At 40.6% G+C, this 23782-nt stretch overlaps 3 protein-coding genes and 1 long non-coding RNA gene across 9 annotated transcripts; 1 reads left to right on the forward strand and 3 right to left on the reverse strand.

Annotated features, from left to right (window-relative positions):
- Positions 1-1466: 1466 nt before the first annotated feature.
- On the reverse strand, positions 1467-3719 carry LOC124034434. The gene is made up of 2 exons (XR_006838571.1): positions 2468-3719; positions 1467-1842 (listed from the first exon to the last, which is right to left on the reverse strand). It is a non-coding gene; the product is annotated as an uncharacterized LOC124034434 (long non-coding RNA).
- Positions 3720-4159: 440 nt separating this feature from the next.
- LOC124034432 (protein SET-like) lies at positions 4160-8128 on the reverse strand. The gene is made up of 8 exons (XM_046347642.1): positions 7829-8128; positions 6646-6703; positions 6404-6546; positions 6203-6306; positions 5983-6096; positions 5533-5703; positions 5054-5191; positions 4160-4963 (listed from the first exon to the last, which is right to left on the reverse strand). The coding sequence occupies exons 1-8, from the start codon at positions 7899-7901 to the stop codon at positions 4943-4945; spliced, it is 822 nt and encodes a 273-aa protein (XP_046203598.1). The 5' UTR covers positions 7902-8128; the 3' UTR covers positions 4160-4942.
- Positions 7114-21775, forward strand: LOC124034431 (serine/threonine-protein kinase N2-like). 3 transcript variants are annotated; one of them, XM_046347639.1, is made up of 19 exons: positions 7114-7194; positions 13477-13618; positions 15116-15270; positions 16319-16541; positions 16660-16806; positions 17072-17181; positions 17409-17552; positions 17660-17735; positions 17834-18014; positions 18182-18323; positions 18495-18584; positions 18680-18771; positions 18902-19078; positions 19361-19423; positions 19508-19584; positions 19709-19851; positions 20040-20147; positions 20301-20381; positions 20526-21775. In XM_046347639.1, the coding sequence occupies exons 2-19, from the start codon at positions 13486-13488 to the stop codon at positions 20727-20729; spliced, it is 2346 nt and encodes a 781-aa protein (XP_046203595.1). In that variant the 5' UTR covers positions 7114-7194; positions 13477-13485; the 3' UTR covers positions 20730-21775. The 3 variants fall into 3 exon arrangements, with proteins under 3 accessions (XP_046203595.1, XP_046203594.1, XP_046203596.1); XM_046347638.1 differs by lacking the exon at positions 7114-7194 and adding an exon at positions 12875-13184; XM_046347640.1 differs by lacking the exon at positions 7114-7194 and adding an exon at positions 12875-13184 and having other exon boundaries at positions 15119-15270.
- LOC124034433 (palmitoyltransferase ZDHHC12-B-like) lies at positions 21715-23699 on the reverse strand. Of its 4 annotated transcripts, none has more exons than XM_046347646.1 (5): positions 23541-23699; positions 23153-23286; positions 22967-23047; positions 22645-22811; positions 21715-22499 (listed from the first exon to the last, which is right to left on the reverse strand). In XM_046347646.1, the coding sequence occupies exons 1-5, from the start codon at positions 23635-23637 to the stop codon at positions 22184-22186; spliced, it is 795 nt and encodes a 264-aa protein (XP_046203602.1). In that variant the 5' UTR covers positions 23638-23699; the 3' UTR covers positions 21715-22183. The 4 variants fall into 4 exon arrangements, with proteins under 4 accessions (XP_046203602.1, XP_046203601.1, XP_046203600.1 ...); XM_046347645.1 differs by having other exon boundaries at positions 22645-22814; XM_046347644.1 differs by having other exon boundaries at positions 22967-23056.
- Between the last annotated feature and the right edge of the window lie 83 nt (positions 23700-23782).

The following is a 23782-nucleotide window of genomic DNA, read 5'->3' on the forward strand; positions in this document are numbered from 1 at the left end:
TTTTTCCCCCGCACCATTGGTTAGAGCCTGTAAGTAAGCATTTCACTGTAAGGTCTACTACACCTGTTGTATTCGGCGCACGTGACAAATAAACTTTGATTTAATTGAACATCAGCAAGTAATATACACAGAAGCGGTGCGTGGTGTGTGCGCCTCCTGAGTCGGAAAAAGTAAGATAGTCGTATTCCTGGTTGTAATGCTGGTGAATTACCGCTGCTCTGATATCCGAAAGTTCTTCCCGGCTGTATGTAATAACACAAAAACATTTATAGGCTAATAATGTAAGAAATAACACATAAAAACGAAAAACTGCAAAGTTGCCTTGGGGCTAGAAGCACAGCTGCCCTATCTATTGGCGCCATTTTCCACAAAGCGCAGAGATCATCCGTACACCTACTCTGCCTCTGACAAAGACAAGGCGGTTGGAACCAAAAATCTCAAATTTGGACTCAAAGGAGAGATTTCCACCAGTCTAATTTCCATTGCTCGTGTTTCGTGGCCCAAGCAAGTCTTGAAATGTTCCAGATTGACTGACCATGTCTTAAAGTAATGCTGGACTGTCATTTCTCTTTGCTTATTTAAGTTGTTCTTGCCATAATGTGGACTTGGTCTGTTACCAAATAGGGCTATCCTCTGTAAACCACCCCTACCTTGTCACAACACAAATGATTGGCTCGCATTAAGTTAAGAAATTCCACAAATGAACTTTTAACAAGGCACACCTGTTAAGTTAAATGCATTCCAGATTACTACCCCATGGAGCTGGTTGAGAGAATGCCAAGAGTGTGCAAAGCTATCATCAAGGCAAAGTTTGGCTACTTTGAAGTACCTCAAATATAAAATACAATAATTTTGATTTCTTTTTTTGGTTACTACATGATTCCATGTGTGTTATTTCATAGTTTTGATGTCTTCACAATTATTATACAATGTAGAAAATAGTACAAATAAAGAAAAACCCTGGGATGAGTAGGTGTCCAAAACATTTGACTGGTACTGTATATACCAATTAATTGTGTATTACAGCCGGATTAATCAGACTACTCATGAGCCAACTATACTAATGTTGTTTTAGTAAAAACACAACTTTTACAATAACTGTGAACCAGTAGCAAGGATGCTAGGTAGTGGTCACGTTCATTACCTCTCCCATTTCGTGCCAATCTGGGTTGTATTTTGGTCTTTCTTTTGATGAGTTTTTCAAGGCCTCCAATGTATCCCATCATAAACTTTCAACAGACATGTCAGCGTGTAAATAAACACACATTTGACACTGAGAAATCGGTGATGCCGTGATTAACTTGTCAGCGGCTTGCTTAATGGGCTTGCAGCATACGGTGCCGCCTAAAGTAAAACTCTGAAGTGCACAATTTCCGTCTATTTCGAGTTCAGATACAACAATGGTTCCACGTCAAGGGACCAAACAGTTACAAAGCTACTTTGACCTCATAATGGATACAATTAAATCAAAACATATATATTTTTTTATGTGTCTATGGAAAATACTGTGGAAAAACACTGGATAAATATTTCTTTTTCATACATGTTGTGAGTTTGTCATTTGTGAAAGAGTGAAACATAGTTTTGATTAACAGTATACAGTTTATACTGAAAATAACAAATAGATCATTGGTACACAAACTCATACAATATAAGGCTTACACTATTCAATCAGATTGGTAAGTGTGTGTGTAGAGAGCTTGATAGCACAGAGTCACCAAACACATTACTATATGAAGCTTTGAGAAACTGAACATAATTCTGCAGGCTGCGATTGGTAGAGTCAGATTGTTCCAGTCTCTCCTTCATGTTCTTCAACTGATTCTGGAATCGTAGCTCCATCTGCAAAGAAAAAAACAGACACATATTAATTAAGTTTGACACAGTTAACATCATACCTTATTATGGTGTTCAGATTTTGAAGTTTGTATAGATATACAGTATTTTAAGGTATTTTATTAGGATGCCCATTAGCTTTTGCGATAGCAGCAGTGTTGTAATGTACTTAAGTAAAAATACTTTAAAAGTACTACTTAAGTAGTTTTGGGGGGGTATCTGTACTTTACTATTTATATTTTTGCCTGCTTCACTACATTCCTAAATAAAATAATGTATAGATGATACATGATAGAACAGACTTTGCTCTAGCTGCCAGAAAGTCATACACCAGAGACAATAAGCCGAGTAAACTCAACTCCATATAGTCAAGTTCAGTTTACTCAGCTAACCACAATAACAGTAAAGGCATCATGGTCACGATTAGCTCCGACCAGCAGCTACCCATTTAAATTAACATGTATTTGAAAAATTTTTACTTTTTATTTTACTGTCAAAATTGTTAATTGAAATGTCTAGTTCACGAGATCACAAAATGGATGACCAGCAAGCTAACCTAAACAATGTAAAATGTTCCTTACTCAAAAACGTGCTCTACAGTTTACTGAAGCCCTTACAAACTTTTGTTTACCTACTGAATCTCTGCTGACGGGACACGATCCGGTCATCTCGTACGCAATTGGCTCGTTCATAACCGATTTGTAACGACACCTGTCTGTGATTGGAGGACATTCGTTGAACCCACGTTCGAGTTTACGTTGCCAGTAGTAACAGGACGTCCTCAAGGTCTTATTTTGCACACTTTGTACAAAATAATAAAATGCAGTACTACAGGATATTTATTAACGTAGCTCTTTATTAGCTAGCTATAACTGGCATGTTCACGTATCTCCAACCAGGATCAAACGGACCATGACCTAACCATTTGGGTGGTCTTAACCAATCATAGCACAGTATGATATGGCGGTAAAATGCATCCAATTATAATTCAGTATATTTACACATGAATATTACACTCAACACGTAATATTTCCTTGAAATGCCACCCCCTACCTGTAGACGGCGCAAAGCCATAGGGGATTCATTCGATCTTGACGCCGGTTCTTGTAAACATTACGTGGTTTTCCAGTTAATGTGGGAGGTTTTCGAACGAACCAAATTTGAGATGTCTATAAATATATGAATCGGCTGTAAGGAAGCGCCATTTCCGACTACTCTCGTATTTCTTCCGAACTCGCTCGTTCCCGATTTGCATCTAGGTGTAAAATATATTTGCATGATTGCGCACATACAATAATGATACACAAATATAAATATGCGATTCGAGTTGCTACATTGTTGCCAACAATGGCGGTCAGAGAGAGACAGCCGTGGGGAATTCGGCTACAAACACTTATGTTTTTCACTGCATTTCTGTGCGACTTTAAACTCGTCGAATCCTGTGTTGGCGATGAAGTCGGTAACTTGTTACTCTGCAGGTCCTGTGGACATGAATTGGCTTTTGAGAAAGATGCCAACTTTATCCACAGTCGACTTGCGCTCTCTTATAGAAATGATACGGTTGTTGGAGAAAGAAGAGTGCCCGTCCAGCGGTTCGAAAACCCACAGGGCTACCAGTTTGAAGTCATGACTTTCAGAAAGGCAGACGTTGTCAAGCACTGGCCTGCGGACAAACATTTCACCTGGTATCCTGGATATGCCTGGACAATGGCTACATGTCCGCGATGTAACGCACACCTTGGTGGGTCGGGAATTATATATTTTGATTGCGTGTCTCATCCATTAACCAAACGTGTCTGGCACATGGGTCTATTCTAACCTCAGGCAACAATTGCAAAATCAAATGACTCTACCTTATGCTGTTTTGTAATAATGTAACCCCCCCCCCCACAGGTTGGGCTTTTCAACCAATTGAATGGCCAAAGACTTTAACCAAAGGGGAATTTGAGGAATCGGAGGAGACATTTGTGGCCTTGGTCACTAATCGATTGTTACAAGAAAAATTTGCATCAACACTGCTGACTCCGAAATCATTCAGAAGTTGACATCTGCTGCATTCAAAGCTACAAATTATACCTGGCTGTAAACTTTTTTTTTTGCATTTCATAATAAAAATTTAAAAAGAAATAATACAGCATGTGGTATTTCCTGTGATTGTGTATTACAAAGTAAGCACTTTTCAGATCGATACTGTTACTGACAGTTTAACATACCAGTCCAAAACTGCGAGCATACCACAATTCTAGATGTAACAGCCAGACAGACATCTATCACGTAGCTTCTGGCTCTTAACTAATTGAACTACGGTTGGTTAGATGAAACATTTGTGTACACATTAAGTTTTATTGTAACAAAGAAACTTGTACACTAAGTTTAAAACATTTTTTCCCCAGCAGAAATTAAAATGGTGATTAGATGCAAATTCCATGAGATAACAAGGTCATTTTCCATGAAGCAGTGGGGGCCCAAATTTACAAGCATTTTTTTTAACGTTTTGTTTGGTTTATTAAAAATGTAATTTCAAATCTCACGGATGTCTGTAAAACAATACAAATGAAAAAAAAAATACATAGTAATGGCCTCAAAATTCCCACCCTCCCCAACACGTCTCTCTGCCCTACCCCAGCATAGACCACAAACATTGCAAGAACTGATAGGAATGAGCTAGTACTTTATCTGTTGACTTAACCACACAGGGGGATTTTTTTTTAGGGATCTACTCAACTGAACAAAAGTATAAAAACTGGAGGGGTCCACTAGTGCCAAGTCAATGCACCATGGCTTTTGTTAATTTAAATCGCACAACCGTTAACAGGAAGAACAATTTATAAAAATTGCCATTCATTTAACTACAAGATGGCATGCTTATTCTAGTAGTTCCCCCCCCTAGATTAGTGTGGGAATTATTGTGGTTTGACAATTCAAAGGCAAGAATTTGACATTGGTTTTAGAGGAGACAAAAATGAAACATGGCACAGACAGGAGAGGCTTCAGAATGAGGAAATGAAGCACAAAATAAAAGTAAAAAAATCTCTCCTAAATATGGGTGGATAACCAAATGGGGGGAAATAGCAAAGGGTATTGGTAGATTATTTAACTTTCCAGTTTAGTCATCTTCTCCATCATCCTAAACAAAAGGAAAGAAAAATCAATACCGTGCAAACAAATTTCGCTATTGAATATAGTGAATTGAACTAATTAATTATTTAGGGCATACCTCCCCATCATCACCGTCATCCTCCTCTTCATCCTCCTCCCCATCATCTTCATCACCCTCCTCATCAATGTCCTCAAGGCCTTCCTCATCGTCATCATCATCTTCACCTTCACCCTCCTCATCATCCATGTCAGGAACCTGCCAATCAAATTAGCCAACCATTTAACTATACATCCTTTGTCTACATAGCAGACTTAAATCTCCTGGGTGACATTTACAGACAATAGATAAGACGTTTAATAGTCACATGTACAGGGTTGCTGTTGTAATTTCAGGGTACAGTGGCAATCTTAAACCCAGAGCTCCAACAACACAGGTCAAAGTGAAATAAAAACAAAAAAAAATACATTAACACTAACAATACTAAACAATCAAAATGACACATCCAAAGAATCAACAATACAGTAGGCATAGAAGTCCTATTCAAAGTGAAGAGAACATTGATAAGAGGGAGGTGTTAGGCCGTGGAGACCACTCACCAGGTAGTACTGCAGGGGGTTTGGCCAGATGTCATCCTTGATAACCTCTCCCAGCTCATCTGCCCCAGCATCTGAGTGATCAGTGAACCAGGTGAAGAAGCTCTCTGGCTCTTCATGTTGCCTCTTCTTGCCGGCTTTGTTCTGTGTCTGGCTGGAGCGCTTTGTCAGGTCCTTCAGAGACAACATCACAGGAATTACAAACCAGCTTGATTTTGTTTGTTTTAAAGCAACGAGTTTGATTGCATAGCAAAACAAATGAAATACTGACCACAACTACCTGGCATGAAAACCAAAAGGCTCCGATCACTAAGGTACATACAACATTCAGGTAGTGTTTTACCATTACGTTGAACAGACTTTTTAAAGAAAGTGAGCACTGGTTTCTGCCAAATGCCATGCATTAATAGACTGCAGTATTACCAAACATTTGAAAATACTAACGTGAAATACCTTTCCTGATTTCCATTTGATTTCTGTCGACTTTGAGGATGGGTCTCCACTCTCGTTCAGATGGAACTCTTTGGAAAGGACTTTGTTTTCAAAGTATGGATTTTCATCGTAATACTGGAACACATCAATTTAATTGAGTACATTTTAAGGTGCGCTATAAAGTCCAGACATTAATGCAATATCCTGTGAATGCTATATGATGGCAATCATTATCACTTACAAAATCTATTCTGTAGCCCGATTTGATATCTTCAAACTCTGTAACCTCCACCCTGGTCAGATAGTGAAGTGCCTCCTCATCTTCCTCCCCAAGAAGAGCAGAAACTGCAGGGACAAACAAGAAAACAAAGTCAGAATCTGAATATTCTAGGTTCCAGTGGTAAAATCCTACGAGAGCCCAAAGGGATGTGCTGAAGCTCACCTTGTGGATGGTTGACGAATGTGGTGACCCAGAAGTTGGGGATTTTAGCAATCAGTTCTGATCTCTTCTGAAAGAACGGCTGACGGAGTTTATTGTATTTCTGTTCTACTTTCAATATCTCCTCACTTGCTTGCTCATTCAGTCTGGAGAAAAGAGATTGCACATCAAGCACCATTATCACACAGTTAAACGCTTTCGTTTTTCTGATACATAAACATTTTAACTTAACTTGACTGGCTTACCTGTCAATTTCGTTTTGAACTTCGTCGATGTGTTCAATAGCTTCCTGTTGCTCTTTTTCTATTAGGGAAAACAATGCAATAATGTCAGAAAATATTGGAGACGATCGGTACAGTACATTGGTGTTCAATAGACGTCAAAATGAAAGAGTATCTACCAACTTCCTGCGCATTACGAACAAAGAATTAAAGATGCATCTTAAATGTAGCAAACAAAGTTACGAGGTAATGGTTTTGAAATTGACCCTCAACAAGCTGCTGCTCTCAGGACCATTGATGGAAAATCATTGCAAAAGTTGCATGAGCTAATCACTAACGATTTGCAATCTGAAAAGGGGTTAACATTTTGCGGAAATATTATATAAATCTTAACCAACAAGTTAATTGCAATGCATGAGTTTTAGCAGCACCTTTTTGTAACTAGCGATTGTATAGCAGCAGCTTGCAAACGGCGTTTCCTGCTGGCTACAGTGAGGATGGCCGCGTGGTTTAAATGTGGGACCCCGTACACTACACTATCTGCCTCCTTCCCCAACACTGTCTAATAGCTAGGTAAGTGCGCATTGTAATCAAGACTATGACCAAGTTAGACAAATAAACCCTCCATTGCTACATCCGTTAAACTCTTCCAATGGGCTACTTCTCGAAAACTGTGGTTCACTATGTGGTAGCTTACTACCGTTAGCCATGTTGCCAATTTCACATTCGCAAAGTGGCTAGCTTCATCATGGCGGATATGCACAACAACAAAGTAACACTAGGCCACCGTTATTTCATTCAACATAGAAAACACATTCATCCTCAGTCAACTGCACAAATACAGTCTATTATAAACAAATGTTTTGCAATTGTATGTATAGTAGCAACGACTAGACTTGAGAACGAAAATACTTCACAGGACATTCATTGATTAGACAATTAGTTAGCCAGTTAAGAAATGCTGCTAGCTAGGTAACATGGCCTCCATCACCGGTCTAACGTAGTAGCGTTAACAGCTAGAGACTGAACTAACTACGCACTCAAGACAGACAATACTGACTGCACCCAAAACCGTCCAGATTCATAGTTAAAAGCCCACAGACGACAAATTACGGTTTGTGGACTATTTTACTTTAAAGTAGTAGATTCTGGTAGAACTAATAAAGGAAGTGAAAATGGCGGTGAACTGGAGGCCGCCATTCCTTACCGGAGGTCTCGTCCGCTCCGTCATGGTTTGAGTTCAGCTCCTTTTTACTCACTTTTGCCGCTGGTGCCGACATTTTTCGCAAGCTGTGAATAACAGACTTCGGGAAAGAATACTGAATTTGATTTTGTATTCTCCCCGAACAGGAGATTAGTATTTCTAAGTACGATGTCGGTGTGCTATAACAACGTGTGCAGCGCTCCTCCACACAATATAATGCGAGGAAGTCAAGCACATTTAGACACTCCACCAAGAAGCTCTAGCCCGCTCACGCGCTCCCTTTCATTACGAACGCGCCTCAGCAAATGGAACCGATTGGGCTCCGCCTCTCGAGAACAAGTCTGCATGCTGGGTTCTAGTGTTGCTTTCTCATAGGTGAGATTAACTTCGAAAAGGCGGGATTTGACATCAACAACGTCTTTGTAAAATGTTGAATGAATTTACATAATCACCTACATTAAAATTATCACAGCTAACAGTTTCACATTTAAATAGGTCTATTTATTTTGTCGTCGCATTTGCCCTCCTACCGTACTGCAAAGGGAAATGTATTTGTTTCAGGTTATGTGGACATATAGTTTAAAAACAACGTATATAACCCCTGCAAAAATCTTGGTGTCATTGGTAATGCGTTTTTTTTTAATAGGCCTAAAAGGAAAATATAAAATAGTTTACATCACTGCATCATTGTGTCATTACCACCACGACAAGCGAATTACATGATTGTAACGTTTGTGTACTTGGTTACCATGGATATGAATAGCGACAGTGGAGAACATGGATGTCATGGAGGGAGACTCACATTACGAAATAGGATATAATTTAATCAAATTATGTTACATTTTTTTAAATGATGTTTTAATTATGTGTAGATAGGATACATTGTATGCTAGCAGTTCAACTGGAGTTAGCATGCTAGAATCCCAGCTATTTATAACCAAATACTGTACAAATGTAATTTGTACAGTGTACAATGTAATTCCCACCACAGGTCATTACCACCACATAATGAACTGTGATGGTAAGGACAGAATGTGATGGTAATGGCAAAATGTATTAGTTCATACATTTTTACTTATATTAAGTCCTGAAAAGACACCCAAACTACACATATGATCATGGTTAAGTTGAAATTGAATACTTCTTTGCTTAATAAGACCATTACATTTTGTATTATGTTAGGTTGATTGAGGGATTTTGATGTCTATTTATGTGACTTACTATGGTTACTGACTTTAATTGTATAATGTTATTTATTTATTTATTTTTTCTATTAGCCGAAATATGCAAAAGTATGTGGACACCCCTTCAAATTAGTGGATTCGGCTATTTTTATATAAGATGCTTCCTAAATCAACCAAGGAGAGGACAAGGACATACACTATATATGCAAATGTATGTGGACACCCCTTCAAATTACTGTTATTATGAAGTGGAAACATCTAGGAGCAACAATGGCTCAGTTGCCATGTGATAGACCACACAAGCTCACAGAATGGGACCACTGAGTGCTGAAGTGCGTAAAAATTGTGTCTTCGGTTGCGATACTCACTACCAAGTTCCAAACTGCCTCTGGAAGCAAGATCAGCACAATAACTTCGTCAGGAGCTTCATAAAATGGGTTTCCATGGCAGAACAGCCGCACACAAGCATAAGATCACCATTCACAATGCCAAGTGTCTGCTGGAGTAGCGTAAAGCTAGCTGCCATTGGACTCTGAAGCGTGCTCTGGAGTGATGAATCACGCTTCATCATCTGGCAGTCCGACGGGCGAATCTGAGTTTGGCGGATGCCATGAGAACGCTACCTGCCCAAATGCATAGAGCCAACTGTAAAGTTTGATGTAGGAGGAATAATGGTCTGGCGCTGTTTTTCATGATTCAGGCTAGGCCCTTTAGTTCCAGTGAAGGGAAACCTTAACGTTACAGGACACAATGACATACAGAAATGGTTTGTCGAGATCGGGGTGGAAGAACTTGACTGACCTGCAAAGAACCCTGACATCAATCCCTTTGAACACCTTTGGGATGAATTGGACCGCAGACTGCGAGCCAGGCATAATCGCCAACATCAATACCCAACCTCTCTAATGCTCTTGTGGCTGAATGGAGGAAAGTCCATGCAGCAATGTTCCAACATCTAGTGGAAAGCATTACAAGAATAAGGGAGGCTGTTATAACAGTAAAGGGGCGACCAACTCCATTTTAATGCCCATGATTTTGGAATTAAATGTTTGAAGAGCAGGTGTCCACATACTTTGGGTCATGTAGTGTATATTAACAAAATCAAACAAGATCCTTTAAGATACCAGGATTATATTTTAAGAAACAAAAAGAAAGATACCTCAAGAGAAAATAAAGTGGTAAACTGAAATCCATCTCACAACTTTTCCTGCGAGAAAAAAGAAAAAAAAGGAGGCCATAGAAAATAAACCAAAGAATCAGATGATCAACTATCTAGAAAATAGTGGTTATGGAGTCATACCTGTCAAGGACCACATCACCACACTCACCCGAAGTCTTACAGCTTCAGAATGATGACCTATATGCCCCTCAAATGACTCCAAATCTATGTGATTGTTTTGGCCCATAGACCGTGATAATTCAATAATCAGAAGCAGACAAAGTACACCCTTCCACTTCCACCTGCACAGCACCACAGACATCTCCTAGCTCAATTACAGCCCATTGCAGACATACATGAGGGACTGATTTGAAAGTGGTGTGTTGTGAAATATGATGAAGACCCTTACCCGGGTATTATACAAGACGTTGATGCAGAGAGATGCGCTCTAGTCATGTTTTGTGGGAGCCAACTAATTATTTTGGCCAATGAGAGAGGACATTGTGTTGTACCAACCAGAGAGAATGTGATTGGGCTTGTCCCTGAGCATCATCCAGTGACAAAATGGCATATGATGCTTGATGGCGCAGTCTGGGAGGAAATCTGCTCTCTTGTTAGCAAAAGAGTGCGTTAAGGGCAAAACCTAATCTTGAGTAAGCACACACCTGTCTCATGAGTCTGAATCAATAGGCAGCAGCCAGTGAACAATACTTTGTTTAAGGTCAACCAGTGTTTCCAAACTTTACATGTATTTCTGCTTAATACATTGAATCCCAAAATGGTCTAAAAGATGCTTAAGTTATTGAGGCATGTATCTTTGTTTTTTGAGGTTCTGAATGGTGTGCTCTACAGTTGAAGTTAAAAGTTTACATACACCTTAGCCAAATACATTTAAACTCAGTTTTTCACAATTCCTGACATTTCATCCTGGTAAAAAGTCCCTGTCTTAGGTCAGTTAGGATCACCACTTCATTTTAAGAATGTGAAATGTCAGAATAATAGTAGAGAGAATGATTTATTTCTGCTGTTATTTCTTTCAGCACATTCCCAGTGGGTCAGAAGTTTACATACACTCAATTAGCATTTGGTAGCATTGTTTTAACTTGGGTCAAACATTTCGGGTAGCCTCAGGTTTGTAGGCCTCCTTGCTCACACACGCTTTTTCAGTTCTGCCCACATATTTTCTATATAATTGAGGTCAGGGCTTTCCAATACCTTGACTTTGTTGTCATTAAGCCATTTTGCCACAACTTTGGAAGTATGCTTGGGGTCATTGTCCAGTTGGAAGATCCATTTGCGACCAAGCTTTAACTTCCTGACTGATGTCTTGAGATGTTGCTTCAATATATCCACATAATGTTCCTGCCTCATGATGCCATCTATTTTGTGAAGTCTACTAGTACCTCCTGCAGCAAAGCACCCACACAACAAGATGCTGCCATCCCCATGCTTTACGGTTGGGATGGTGTTCTTTGGCTTGCAAGCGTCACCCTTTTTCTTCCAGACATAACAATGGTCATTATGGCCAAACAATTTTATTTTTGTTTCATCAAACCAGAGGACATTTACGACAATGCTAAGTCATTACGACACTGCTAAGTCATTACCATCACGGTACATATTCCTGAGGAAAAGTTGTGTTAAATTACAATTGACATTGATGATTTTCCCATGTGAACCTTCATTTCTAAAATAATGTAAAATATTGATATTTTGATGTGGTAAATACATGTTTCTGAGTATCATCAATGCATATACGGACATTTAGACATGATGAATACATATAATGAAGAAAACTTCAAAATAGTTTTAAAAAACATGATCTAAAAAAAAGTGAAATGTTATATTAACAATTTCTGTCATTTTCTTTTAAACTAAAATAGCAAATCTTATGACGTGGTGGTGGTGACATTTTCCCTCTGGTATTTGGGGTAACCAATAAAAATCATTATATTCTTAAATAGAATGGTCTCAGCCACTATTAGATATTGTTCCAGACAGAGTGAAGAAAATATTCAGATAGATAAAAAGCAGTTAAAGAGGTTTCATTTTCAATAAAATGTAACATCCAAAAGTGGCCGTATTTGCAAAATCAACCATATAGTCACCTGATTTGATGGTCCATTAAAAAAAAAATTGGGTCCCCGGCTGCCTTGCCAACGTTTATCTGAACATCATAATTCATTGCTCGTTCTGTCACCCAGTGCTCATCAATCTTATCCCACACTTCTCCTAGCATAGTGTAAAAATGATAACATAAAGCTATTTTATAAGTGCACATATTTTTACAATTATTACACTGCATGCATCCCATTTAAAACTGGACTTAAAGACATGTCCTTCTGCATAAAGAGCTGACTTCCAGGAGCGTTTGATGTATGTCCCAGACGTTCCCCCATGCTGGAATGGGTTTAGAAAGGCTCTAGCTGGATGCTCTTTGCCTGTCCTGTGGAGATCGTCTCTGTGTTTGTCTTTGGTTGGTGACAGAGGAACATGTGGTTCTGCGCTGGCCAATGCTGAGCCTGGACAGGGACATCAGCACTCACAGACTAACAGCAGTGTTGGCACAGCAGAGGGATCCCTACCACCCCTGCAGGAAGCCTACACAGGAAAAACACAGTGAGAGAGAGAGAGAGAGAGAGAGAGAGAGAGAGAGAGAGAGAGAGAGAGAGAGAGAGAGAGAGAGAGAGAGGGAGGGGTGAGAGAGTGATTAGTAACAGAAAGAAGAGGAGAACAGGATGCAGTGGAAAAGGGATTTTGCAGAGCAGTCAGCAGAGAGGCGAAAACAAACACAAGGAAAGACTGCTGTGTGACCAGATTCACAAGATGTAAAGCAGCTTCAGGAGGAACCCTGCCTGCTTGTTTGCCACTGATGCTCTGCATCAACAACAGCAGAGGACTTGTTGTATTTTCAAGGATAGTGAAGGTGGAAAGGTGCAATGTGAGAAGCCCTCCTGTGGCCAAGAGGATGACAAATTAGCCCTTATTCAGCAAGGAGAGACAGGAGTGCTCCGAGGTTTGTGAAGTGCATGGTCATACTACTGTTTTCACCTGGTTTAGACATGTTTGTATTTTTATTATTATTATTATTAGACCTTTTTTTCAGATTGGACACTGGCAGAGCTGAGACTTACACAGATGCCTCTTGTTTTTCAGTTTCTCATTCACCACTATTTTATGAGTCAGACATACTATCAGAGTATTTATTTTCTTGGATCAATAAACATGGAGCAGATTTTGTTCAGGTGTACTGTACTGGACTGGGTGTGTTTCTGCATCATTGTGTTAGTGTTATTATCACTTTCCAGGATCTGGAGATGCTGTCTACAGCTCAGCAGATGCTGCAGGACAGCCGTTCCAAGATCGAGCTGATCCGAATGCAGATTATCAAAGTCACCCAGACTGGTGTTGGGGATGGGAGCAGCAACCATGACAGCACCAATCATGGAGGTCAGAGCTTTATGGTACAGTTTAGTTAGGTGATCATGGTTACAATATACAGTTAACTCAATCCACATCTTTGCACAGAACTGAAAATGCTATCAGGATTGAACTGCCATCCGATAGGTTACTGTCTTGTATCTTACTATAATTTGTTAGGTACAGTGCATTCGAAAAGTATTCAGACCCCTTTACTATTCCAACATTTTGATACGTTACAGCCTTATTCTAAAATTGATTAAATAAAAAAAGGTATTCATCAATCTACACACAATATCCCATAATGACTAAGTGAAAACAGGTTTAAAAAAAAAATTTGTGCAAATTATTAAAAATAAAAAACAGAAATACCTTATTTACATAAGTATTCAGACCCTTTGCTATGAGACTCGAAAATTGAGCTCAGGTACATCCAGTTTCCATTGATCAACCTTGAGACAACTTGATTGGAGTCCACCTGTGGTAAATTAAATTGATTGGACATGATTTGGAAAGACACATATCTGTCTATACAAGGTCCCACAGTTGACAGTGCATGTCAGAGCCAAAACCAAGCCATGAGGTCTAAAGGAATTGTGTCGAGGCACAGACCTGGGGAAGAGTACAGAACATTTTCCCCAAGAACATAGTGGCCTCCATCATTCTTAAGTGGAAGTAGTTTGGAACCACCAAGACTTCCTAGAGCTGGCCTCATGCTGTGGGAATGTTTTTCAGCGGCAGGGTATGATAGACTAGTCAGGATCTAGGGAAAGATGAACAGAGAAAAGTACAGAGTGATCCTTGATGAAAACCTGCTTCAGGACCTCAGACTGGGGTGAAGGTTCACTCTCCAACAGGACAATGACCCTAAGCACACAGCCAAGACAATGAAGGAATGGCTTTGGGACAAGTCTCTCAATGTCCTTGAGTGGCCCAGCCAGAGCCCGGACTTGAACCTGATCGCACATCTCCGGAGAGACCTGAAAATAGCTGTGCCATGACGCCCCCCGTCCAACCTGGCAGAGCTTGAGAGGACCTGCAGAGAAGAATGCGAGAAACTCCCCAAATACAGGTGTGCCAAGCCTGTAGCATCATATCCAAGAAGACACAAGGCTGTAATGCTGCCAAAGGTGCTTCAACAAAGTACTCAATAAAGGGTCTGAATACTTATTGTAAATGTAATATTTCAGTGTTTTATTTGTAAATGTAAATGTAAATGATTAATTTGCAATCATTTCTAAAAGCCTGTTTTTGCTGTGTGTAGATTGATGAGGAAAAAAACAACAATTTAATCAATTTTAGAATAATGCTGTAACATAAGAAAATGTAGAAAAAGCGAAGATGTCTGAATGCTTTCCGCTGCTCAGTGTTTGTTTTGCTTGCTATTTTATATGCTGGTAGGATTATGAAAAATGTAAGATCACTGAAAATGACAAATGTATTACCTATGTGAGGATATATCATAATGCTTTCTCTATGCAGTCTAAGTCTGAACCTGGCCTGTTTTCTCATGCATCTTTGATCCAGAAGGAAGTACTCCAGTGGGTGTAAATCCCCTGGACATCCATGTGTTTGAGTTAAAACACTATGTCCAGAGAGAGACAGAGGTGGTGAAGGTGGCCAGGGATGTGGTGAAGCAGCTTGAGGAGCTGCCATCCCAGGACCAATTGGCCCTGGCTGAGGTGGGCTAGCTAGAATGTATCTATAAACTATTTTTATTGTTTTTACAATTCTATTTGAAAACATTCTAAAAAACAACCTACAAAATTAGTATAATTTCAGAGGGACTAATCAAATCAAATCAAATCAAATTTATTTATATAGCCCTTCGTACATCAGCTGATATCTCAAAGTGCTGTACAGAAACCCAGCCTAAAACCCCAAACAGCAAGCAATGCAGGTGTAGAAGCACGGTGGCTAGGAAAAACTCCCTAGAAAGGCCAAAACCTAGGAAGAAACCTAGAGAGGAACTAGGCTATGTGGGGTGGCCAGTCCTCTTCTGGCTGTGCCGGGTGGAGATTATAACAGAACATGACCAAGATGTTCAAATGTTCATAAATGACCAGCATGGTCGAATAATAACAAGGCAGAACAGTTGAAACTGGAGCAGCAGCACAGTCAGGTGGACCGGGGACAGCAAGGAGTCATCATGTCAGGTAGTCCTGGGGCACGGTCCTAGGGCTCAGGTCCTCCGAGAGAGAGAAAGAAAGAGAGAATTAGAGAGAGCATATGTGGGGTGGCCCGTCCTCTTCTGGCTGTGCCGGGTGGAGATTATAACAGAACATGGCCAAGATGTTCAAATGTTCATAAATGACCAGCATGGTCGAATAATAGTAAGGCAGAACAGTTGAAACTGGAGCAGCAGCATGGCCAGGTGGACTGGGGACAGCAAGGAGTCATCATGTCAGGTAGTCCTGGGGCATGGTCCTAGGGCTCAGGTCCTCCGAGAGAGGGATGAAAAAAAGAAGGAGAGAATTAGAGAACGCACACTTAGATTCACACAGGACACCGAATAGGACAGGAGAAGTACTCCAGATATAACAAACTGACCCTAGCCCCCCGACACAAACTACTGCAGCATAAATACTGGAGGCTGAGACAGGAGGGGACAGGACTAATGAATATTTTGTACAATTAGTTAGTTTGAGAGTGGAAAGAGTCTTGGTTGGAACATTTGTTTTTGTGCCTATGCTATGCATGTATGGGAAAATGCATACATCTCTCTACCAGGCCCGGTCCCGTGTGCAAGACTCTTCTCAGAAGCTAGATCTTCTGCGACTTTCTCTGGAGCACCGCCTGGGGGAGTCATCTCAGGAGGCTCTCCGGGAGCCTGTCACCAAGCAGGGGCTCCCTACAGTATCCTCACCCCCTGAGGGACAAAAGCAAAATTGCCTACTTTGCTCCTTCCCCTCCTCTACCTCCTCATCCTTTCTCAAACCTGCCTCCCTAACAGGTAACTACTCTCTTCAAACCGTACAGGTATTTTATGTCTGTTTATGGATCTGATGTAAAAGCAGAATGATAATGTTTATTTTAAGGCTTGTTCTCCTGATACATGTAATATTTTGCAGGCACACTTGAGGTCATGCTTCTGGGATGTGAGGACTTGCTGAAATCACTGCCAGGACGAGGCCAAATAACCAGTGGATCTTCTTCTCCGGAGAGCCCACCAGATTTCAATGTCAACAGCCAACCTGATCACACAGAAAACATCTCCTGTAAGTCCCCATATAAAGGACCTTAGCCCTACACAGCTCTTTAGTGTTAGATCCAACATCCACTATCTCCTCTTCTGCAAGGGGGTGTACTGCGTCTGTATGGTATTAGGGTTAGTGCCCAGAGGGCCAGTGACTTTGTGTTGAAGCTATGGTTGTTGCATTTGAATATCCCAAGTACTGCACCTGTAGAACCATCTTTCCTAAATGTTATTGTAGTCATGGAAGTACAGTATAGGACAGTAATATCAGACTTTCTGTCTGGCAGTGGAGATAAGTGCAGTGTTGAAACTGGATAACAGAGTGGTGGGTCGTACCCACTGGAGACCTTTGAGCAAGCAGGCCTGGAGACAAAGCTTCAGCATCCAACTGGAGCGGGTAAGTAGTGGCAATGAAGTGGGAAATTGATACAACCAGTTGAAGTGGGAAAGGTGACTGGTTGAGGCATAGTTCTTTTAACTGAACACCAGGAGGAACCATTGTACTTCACATAACTGGTTGTATGGGAACTCTATGGAATTATTGTACATAGTCTGAAAGTGTCTGTATTGGCAAAATACCATATAGTTTATCAGTTGGGAGATTGCATCTTTGTGCCCCCACAGTCTCGGGAGCTGGAGATTGGGATCTACTGGCAAGACTGGAGGGTGATGTGTGCAGTCAAGTACCTGCGCCTGGAAGAGTTCCTGGACAACCAACGACATACCCTGTGTTTGTGCCTAGAGCCCCAGGGAACACTCTTCACTGAGGTCTGATTCCTTTATATTTCTGAATGTGAGATGGCTTTGCCAGAGTTCGGTCTATCAACTAGATACCCATATGTAACAAGCTACTTGTTTTTCTGTTGGCTTTGCAGATGACGTTTGTCAACCCTGTGATTGAGCGCCAACCCAAACTAAGGCGTCAGAGGTGCATTTTCACAAAAGAGAAAGGTACTGTATGTAACCTGGCTGTGGTCACAGATCAAATAGACCTACTCATGTTACTGTTGATGATAAGTGTTGATGGCTTTTCCTGTCCTTCCACTCAGGGAAGAACTTCCTTCGTGCTGCCCAGATGAACATGAACTTTGCCACATGGGGTCATCTGATGATGAGTGTCCTGCCTCAATGTTCCTTTACCACTTTGAGTCCGTCTACTTCCTCTGATGTTGTGGTCAACCCCTCACCTTCTACCAATAAGGCCACTCGGTCAACCCCCCTACTGCCAGGGTGAGAAATTACACATAGTTGCCCATGGAAACAGTAGAAATAGTCAAATAAGTATTTTGTGCAGTTAATTTCTAAGAATATTTGGTTATGGGAGTATATGTAATATCTTTATCATTGCATGATTTCCCTGAATATATGACCATCACTGTGTTTCTCTATATCTGCAGTGAAGTGCCGGTGATTAATCTTCACATAAGTGAGGAGCATTTAGCATTTAAAACGTTTAGCGTTGACCAAGGAAGAAACATCCCCAACACGGTGTCAACAGCACAGAAAACACCACCTATGCCTACTCTGACAGAAAAAGAGGTGAACATCCATACCAGCTCCACTAAACATAAAATGGTGGTTCCAGTCTATTGTCATCTTGTTCAAGTAAAGTGCATAAAGTGCATTGGTAGACTTGCTATTTGAATAAATGACTGGCCTTGATTGCTTCATGATTCTACCTTCGTAGCATATCCGTCTGTCTCTTTTCAGTCCTCCATTGAAAACTACACAGAGAGAACAAGGATGCAGATGGAAGACTTCAAATGTATCTCTGTCCTGGGAAGAGGACACTTTGGAAAGGTCCAGACTTTTTTGCCAACATGACATTATATTACAGCACTATATGATTTTGCACAGCCCACTGCTTCATGTACGCCAATGTTCACCCTATCCAGGTACTTCTAGCTGAGTTGAAGAAGACAGGAAAACTCTATGCCATTAAAGCCTTGAAGAAGAGGGATATTGTAACCCGTGATGAAGTGGACAGGTTAATGTTCTTTATTGGGACATATACTATACAATGAATAGCCTTGCTCACCTTACACAAATACATTAGTGATATACCACAGATAATAACTTATTTACAGTAAGAAATGCTCTTTCTGATGCCTTCACAGTCTTATGTGTGAGAGGAGGATCTTCGAGATGATCAACGCATCGAGGCACCCTTTCCTGGTCAACCTGCACGGCTGTTTCCAGACCAGTGAGCATGTTTGTTTTGTCATGGAGTACTCACCAGGAGGAGACCTCATGATTCACATCCATAATAACGTCTTCTCTGAGTTGCAGACCAGGTGAGTTTTACCTGACAAGCACACACACACACACACACACACACACACACACACACACACACACACACACACACACACACACACACACACACACACACACACACACACACACACACACACACACACACACACACACACACACACACACACACACACACACACACACACACACACACACACACACACACACACACACACACACACACACACACACACACACACATGCACGTGCCATTAAAAAACATTTGGACAGTGCAAATGTGTATTTTCTTTGTGTTACAGGTTCTACTCAGCCTGTGTTTTGCTGGGTCTAGAGTTCCTGCATCTGAATAAGATAGTTTATCGGTGAGTCGTGTCTATGACTCATATTAACTAGCACTTAATACAGCTCTGGCTACAGCTTATTTCATTTGCATGTGTTTTTCATAGAGATTTGAAGTTAGACAACTTGCTGATGGATGCAGACGGATTTGTTAAAATCACAGACTTTGGACTTTGTAAAGAAGGTAAAATGATGATTTATTATATCTTACGACAGGGTTTGTGGTTATGTGTGGAAATTACATATGACAAATTGTATGTGTGTTAGCATTTAGTTAAATGCGGCTCCATCTGTTGTTGTACTGGCAGGGATGGGGCATGGCGACCGGACATCAACATTCTGTGGAACCCCAGAGTTCCTGGCGCCTGAGGTGCTTACTGATGATAACTACACACGAGCTGTGGACTGGTGGGGCATGGGCGTCCTTATCTTTGAGATGCTTGTGGGAGAAGTAAGTCATCAACAGACCAGAAACACACTCCATAAAACACAGTCAGAGATTTTTGTAAACAACAACAACAAAAACAGTCACAAATCAATAATAACAGTACAAATACACAGAAATGTAAAGCTTTATAGTTTCAATGACTGGTGGTCATATATCAGACTAAAGGCTTCCCCCTCTCCATCTTGTGCCAGTCTCCATTCCCAGGAGAAGATGAAGAGGAGGTGTTTGACAGCATAGTTAATGATGATGTTCAGTATCCTGGATGCCTCTCTCCAGACTCCATCTCCATCATTCAAAAGGTAACAACTTCCCCTTTCTCTGCTCATTCTGTCTCTCATATTTTTATATATTCGGAAACCGTTCAGAAATAGTTTTGTTATGAAAATATTTGTGTTTGAACCCTCCCCCTGTCTGTGCATGCTGATCCCTAATCAAACCCCTCCTCCCTGCAGCTTCTTAAGAGGAATCCAGAGAAAAGGCTGGGAGCCGGAGAAGGGGACGCAAATGAAGTCAAGGAAGAGAAATTCTTCAAGGTAATTTAGTTAAAATAAAATCATTTTCAATCAATGCTTTTAGATATACTGTAAATACCTCAACCTTATCTTTGAGATGCTTGTAGGAAAATAACTTATATTTTGCAATTTAACCCATATGCACTGTATCTATTTGACAAACAGACTATAGACTGGGATGCACTGCTAGCTAAAAAAGTGAAACCTCCGTTCCTGCCAAAAATTAAGGAGTCTGTGGATGTCAGTAACTTTGACAGCGAGTTCACGAGTCTCCAGCCGATCCTGTCACCTCCTCCCGTGTCCTGCAGCCTCTCCCCTGAGCAGCAGGAGGCCTTCGCAGATTTTGACTTCTCAGCCCTGCATGGATGAAGCAATCAGAGACCAGGGTTGCATCCAGCTCATGAAATGGTTGCATGAACAGTTCCATAGCACAACCTTTTCATAACTGACAATAACTGAATGTAGCTCGCCCCAACGGTACATGTAGATGAGGCGGACTGTCCTCAATGCCATCAAAAGCCATCATCAACAAACTCAACCAAGCAGGATATGGGATATTCTGCTGGTGGAAAGTAATTTGAATGCAACCCTGGTATTTCTGTGCCATGAATTAGTCTGACGGCCAGGTGCTATGACTGTTTCATTGTTTATAGTACCCAGTGATATCCAAACATTAACACTAGTGTGTAATGCTCTGGATTTCACTCAAATACAATTGGCTGCCATCTACGAAACATAACAGATTTGATGAGCGGTCTAATGTGGACAGAATTTGAGCATGCTTTGTGGCCTTTGCTTATTTTGCTATTATCAGATAACTGTTCCCTTTAGAGAGGTACACGCTGCCATTTCTATGCATCACTGTGAGAGGCTTTGCCCACTGCCTTGACTGAGCAAATGAAAAAGGCTATTTATTCCTGTTACAAGCTCTTTTCAAAATGTTGTTCTGTGTGAAGATGAAAAATTCCATGTTCTCATACCTGGGTCCAGTCATTCCCTACCAATGTGTGTTTAACTACTAACTCCTACTAACATATCTACCTTCTACCTACCAGCCAATTTATTATTTTTAGTGTGACTAAAATGTGCATGGCACACTTGGTGTGAACTTAGTTTTATGTAGACATTTTCATGAGAGAAGCCATTAAATAAGGTAGCCATATTTATGAATAAACCAATATTGTGGGATTGAGCACTTAATGCAATAAGATTATGAAGTGAGAGGCTGATAGTTGATTATGATAGAAATAGTATTTATTTTGCTATTAAAACGGTTCAATAGTTGCTGCTAATAATTATGCATTACTGTATGAATGTATGTGGATTACCACAAAGAAATGTATATGAGACAAAATGAATGCATATTCATTGAAATCATTACTGTTTTATTGTGTTGTCTATGTCAATAAATACAAAAATATGAATACATTATTTCCAATTAATGAAAGAGTGAAAAGTTTTATCAAAGAATACAGGTAAAAATTCTAACATTTCAACATATTATAAAACAGAGTACTAAAGTTAATTTTAAAGTTAAGTTAAGTTAAAGATCATTTTTGATCAACACCTTTCAATATTACAGTACATCATTAGTTCAACATGGAAAATAGCATATTCAATGACTCACGATAAACTGTCACTCAGTTAAACAAAACAATAAAAAATACCTAGGACCATGTATTACATAAATATCAAAACATTAGGCAACTTCAACTTTGCAAAAAATCTAAATTATGGGGGAAGCAGAATGAAAGGCCTACGCGGTGCCACGACCCTGGCTTAATCCTATAGCCTGGTATGGGCATGTTGTCTGTAGAGTGAGGTCAGACGTGATTGTGGCTCCCTCTGTAATACACCTGCTCCCACACTACAGTTCGGCACATGCAGAAGAAGTCCCAAAGATTACAGAGAATGCCACGATCAAAGGGGTTCTCCTCGTCACTGTAGCTCTTCAGGTAGGTGATCCGGTGGCGGGACATGAACTCCCAGGTGGTGGAGTTCATGGAGATAAGATAGAGGTGGCAGCCCAGGAGCAGGACCACAACCAAAGACATCACACCTACAACACACAGCGCTGCCAGCAGAAACCCATTCACAATGAGCCACAGTTTCCAAGTGCCAGAAGAATGGAAACCTGACCTGAAAGACAGAGTACATCAAATGATATTGACATCAATAATACAACGAGGGAACTATTGCGTATGTGGGACAAATAGTATTTAATCTACATCGTAATAATAATACCTCATAGCTACTTTCATCAGGTTAAATCACCCACACTCACCAAGCAATCTGCATTGCCCAGAGTAGAGCAAGCAGCTGAACAGCCAGATAGATGATGAAACAGCGGTGGTTTCTCTCACCCACACAATTCTCTATCCACGGACAGTGATGGTCAAACCGTCGCACACAATGTTTGCAGGCCTGGCAGTGCTTAGCTCTCATGGGCTGCTGCTTGAGACAAAGAGGAGAGAACAAGGAGTCATACATACAAACATCAACATAGCACACCCCCAATATGTCATCTCATCTGTGATCCAATATTATAGTTATTAAGTTATTAATGATCTAACTGCAACTGGATGGTATTCTTCCTGCTGTCCTACCTGTAGCAGACAGTAGCCACACCGGCGCAGGCGAGGTACGGGGTTTTGAGGGATCATCTCCTCCAATTCTTCACCTGAGCCCTGGGCATACTCACATATTCAAAGACAAATATAATGTAACATCAGTATGGAATACATCTTATCTGAAGGGGTTTTGGGGGAGGGTTGTTGGGGGTTAAGGCTCACCTTGATACTGTCAGAAAGAACAAAGCCCGGGTCCATCAGAGAGACAGTGAAATACAGCATCACTGACAGCAGGACTAGCAAGGAAAACACTACAGGCTGCATCAACTCTCCATTCTCCCTTTGTCTTCGGAGATCTTAACAGGCAAAATATAAACTTACTTAAACACCACATAAATCCAACACGTGGAAGGTTGTGTTGTTAAAATTACTATTGTATTCGCTGTGACTAAAATATATGGCTGAGAGCAACCACTTTATCTAGCCTGCAAGCTATCAAGAGTATTGTTTTCATAATGTGACAGTCTCCAGTCTGTGTTGCCTGGTAAGCTAACGTTAGCTAGCTAAATGGCTAATTAATATGGTTCGCCTCGAAGAGAAGCTAACTTACCGGTGTCATGTAAGAATAGTATCAGTGTAATAAACCATGTTAGGAGGACATGTGCGGTCCTAATTAGAAAACCAGATCGAAACACGTTTTTAAACATCGTTGCATGATTGAACGAACACTAGTTTTATTTGCGACTTCCTGTTTTGGTACTGCATGTCGTTTGTGTCAAACTTAGTATTGAAATCAATGGGGCGGAAAGTGTGTCAAATCTAAAATCGGAGTCGTTTTAATAAAATACCCTT

Source organism: Oncorhynchus gorbuscha, linkage group LG04 (assembly GCF_021184085.1).
Source record: "Oncorhynchus gorbuscha isolate QuinsamMale2020 ecotype Even-year linkage group LG04, OgorEven_v1.0, whole genome shotgun sequence".
In the NCBI taxonomy this organism is placed as follows: Eukaryota; Metazoa; Chordata; class Actinopteri; order Salmoniformes; family Salmonidae; genus Oncorhynchus; species Oncorhynchus gorbuscha.

What these genes read in the sequence shown, in the direction of transcription:
- LOC124034433 (XM_046347643.1), bottom strand. Translation starts at nt 23,637, where the DNA reads ATGTTTAAAAACGTGTTTCGATCTGGTTTTCTAATTAGGACCGCACAT. An exon ending in ACTATTCTTACATGACACCG is followed by an intron (nt 23,287 to 23,540) that starts GTAAGTTAGCTT and finishes TTGCCTGTTAAG; the next exon opens with ATCTCCGAAGACAAAGGGAG. An exon ending in GTGGCTACTGTCTGCTACAG is followed by an intron (nt 22,815 to 22,966) that starts GTAGGACAGCAG and finishes CTTTGTCTCAAG; the next exon opens with CAGCAGCCCATGAGAGCTAA.
- LOC124034432 (XM_046347642.1), bottom strand. Translation starts at nt 7,901, where the DNA reads ATGTCGGCACCAGCGGCAAAAGTGAGTAAAAAGGAGCTGAACTCAAAC. An exon ending in CGGAGCGGACGAGACCTCCG is followed by an intron (nt 6,704 to 7,828) that starts GTAAGGAATGGC and finishes TTTCCCTAATAG; the next exon opens with AAAAAGAGCAACAGGAAGCT. An exon ending in TCAAATGGAAATCAGGAAAG is followed by an intron (nt 5,704 to 5,982) that starts GTATTTCACGTT and finishes TTGTCTCTGAAG; the next exon opens with GACCTGACAAAGCGCTCCAG.
- LOC124034431 (XM_046347639.1), top strand. Translation starts at nt 13,486, where the DNA reads ATGCTGTCTACAGCTCAGCAGATGCTGCAGGACAGCCGTTCCAAGATC. An exon ending in TCAGCATCCAACTGGAGCGG is followed by an intron (nt 17,182 to 17,408) that starts GTAAGTAGTGGC and finishes GTGCCCCCACAG; the next exon opens with TCTCGGGAGCTGGAGATTGG. An exon ending in AGGGAACACTCTTCACTGAG is followed by an intron (nt 17,553 to 17,659) that starts GTCTGATTCCTT and finishes TTGGCTTTGCAG; the next exon opens with ATGACGTTTGTCAACCCTGT.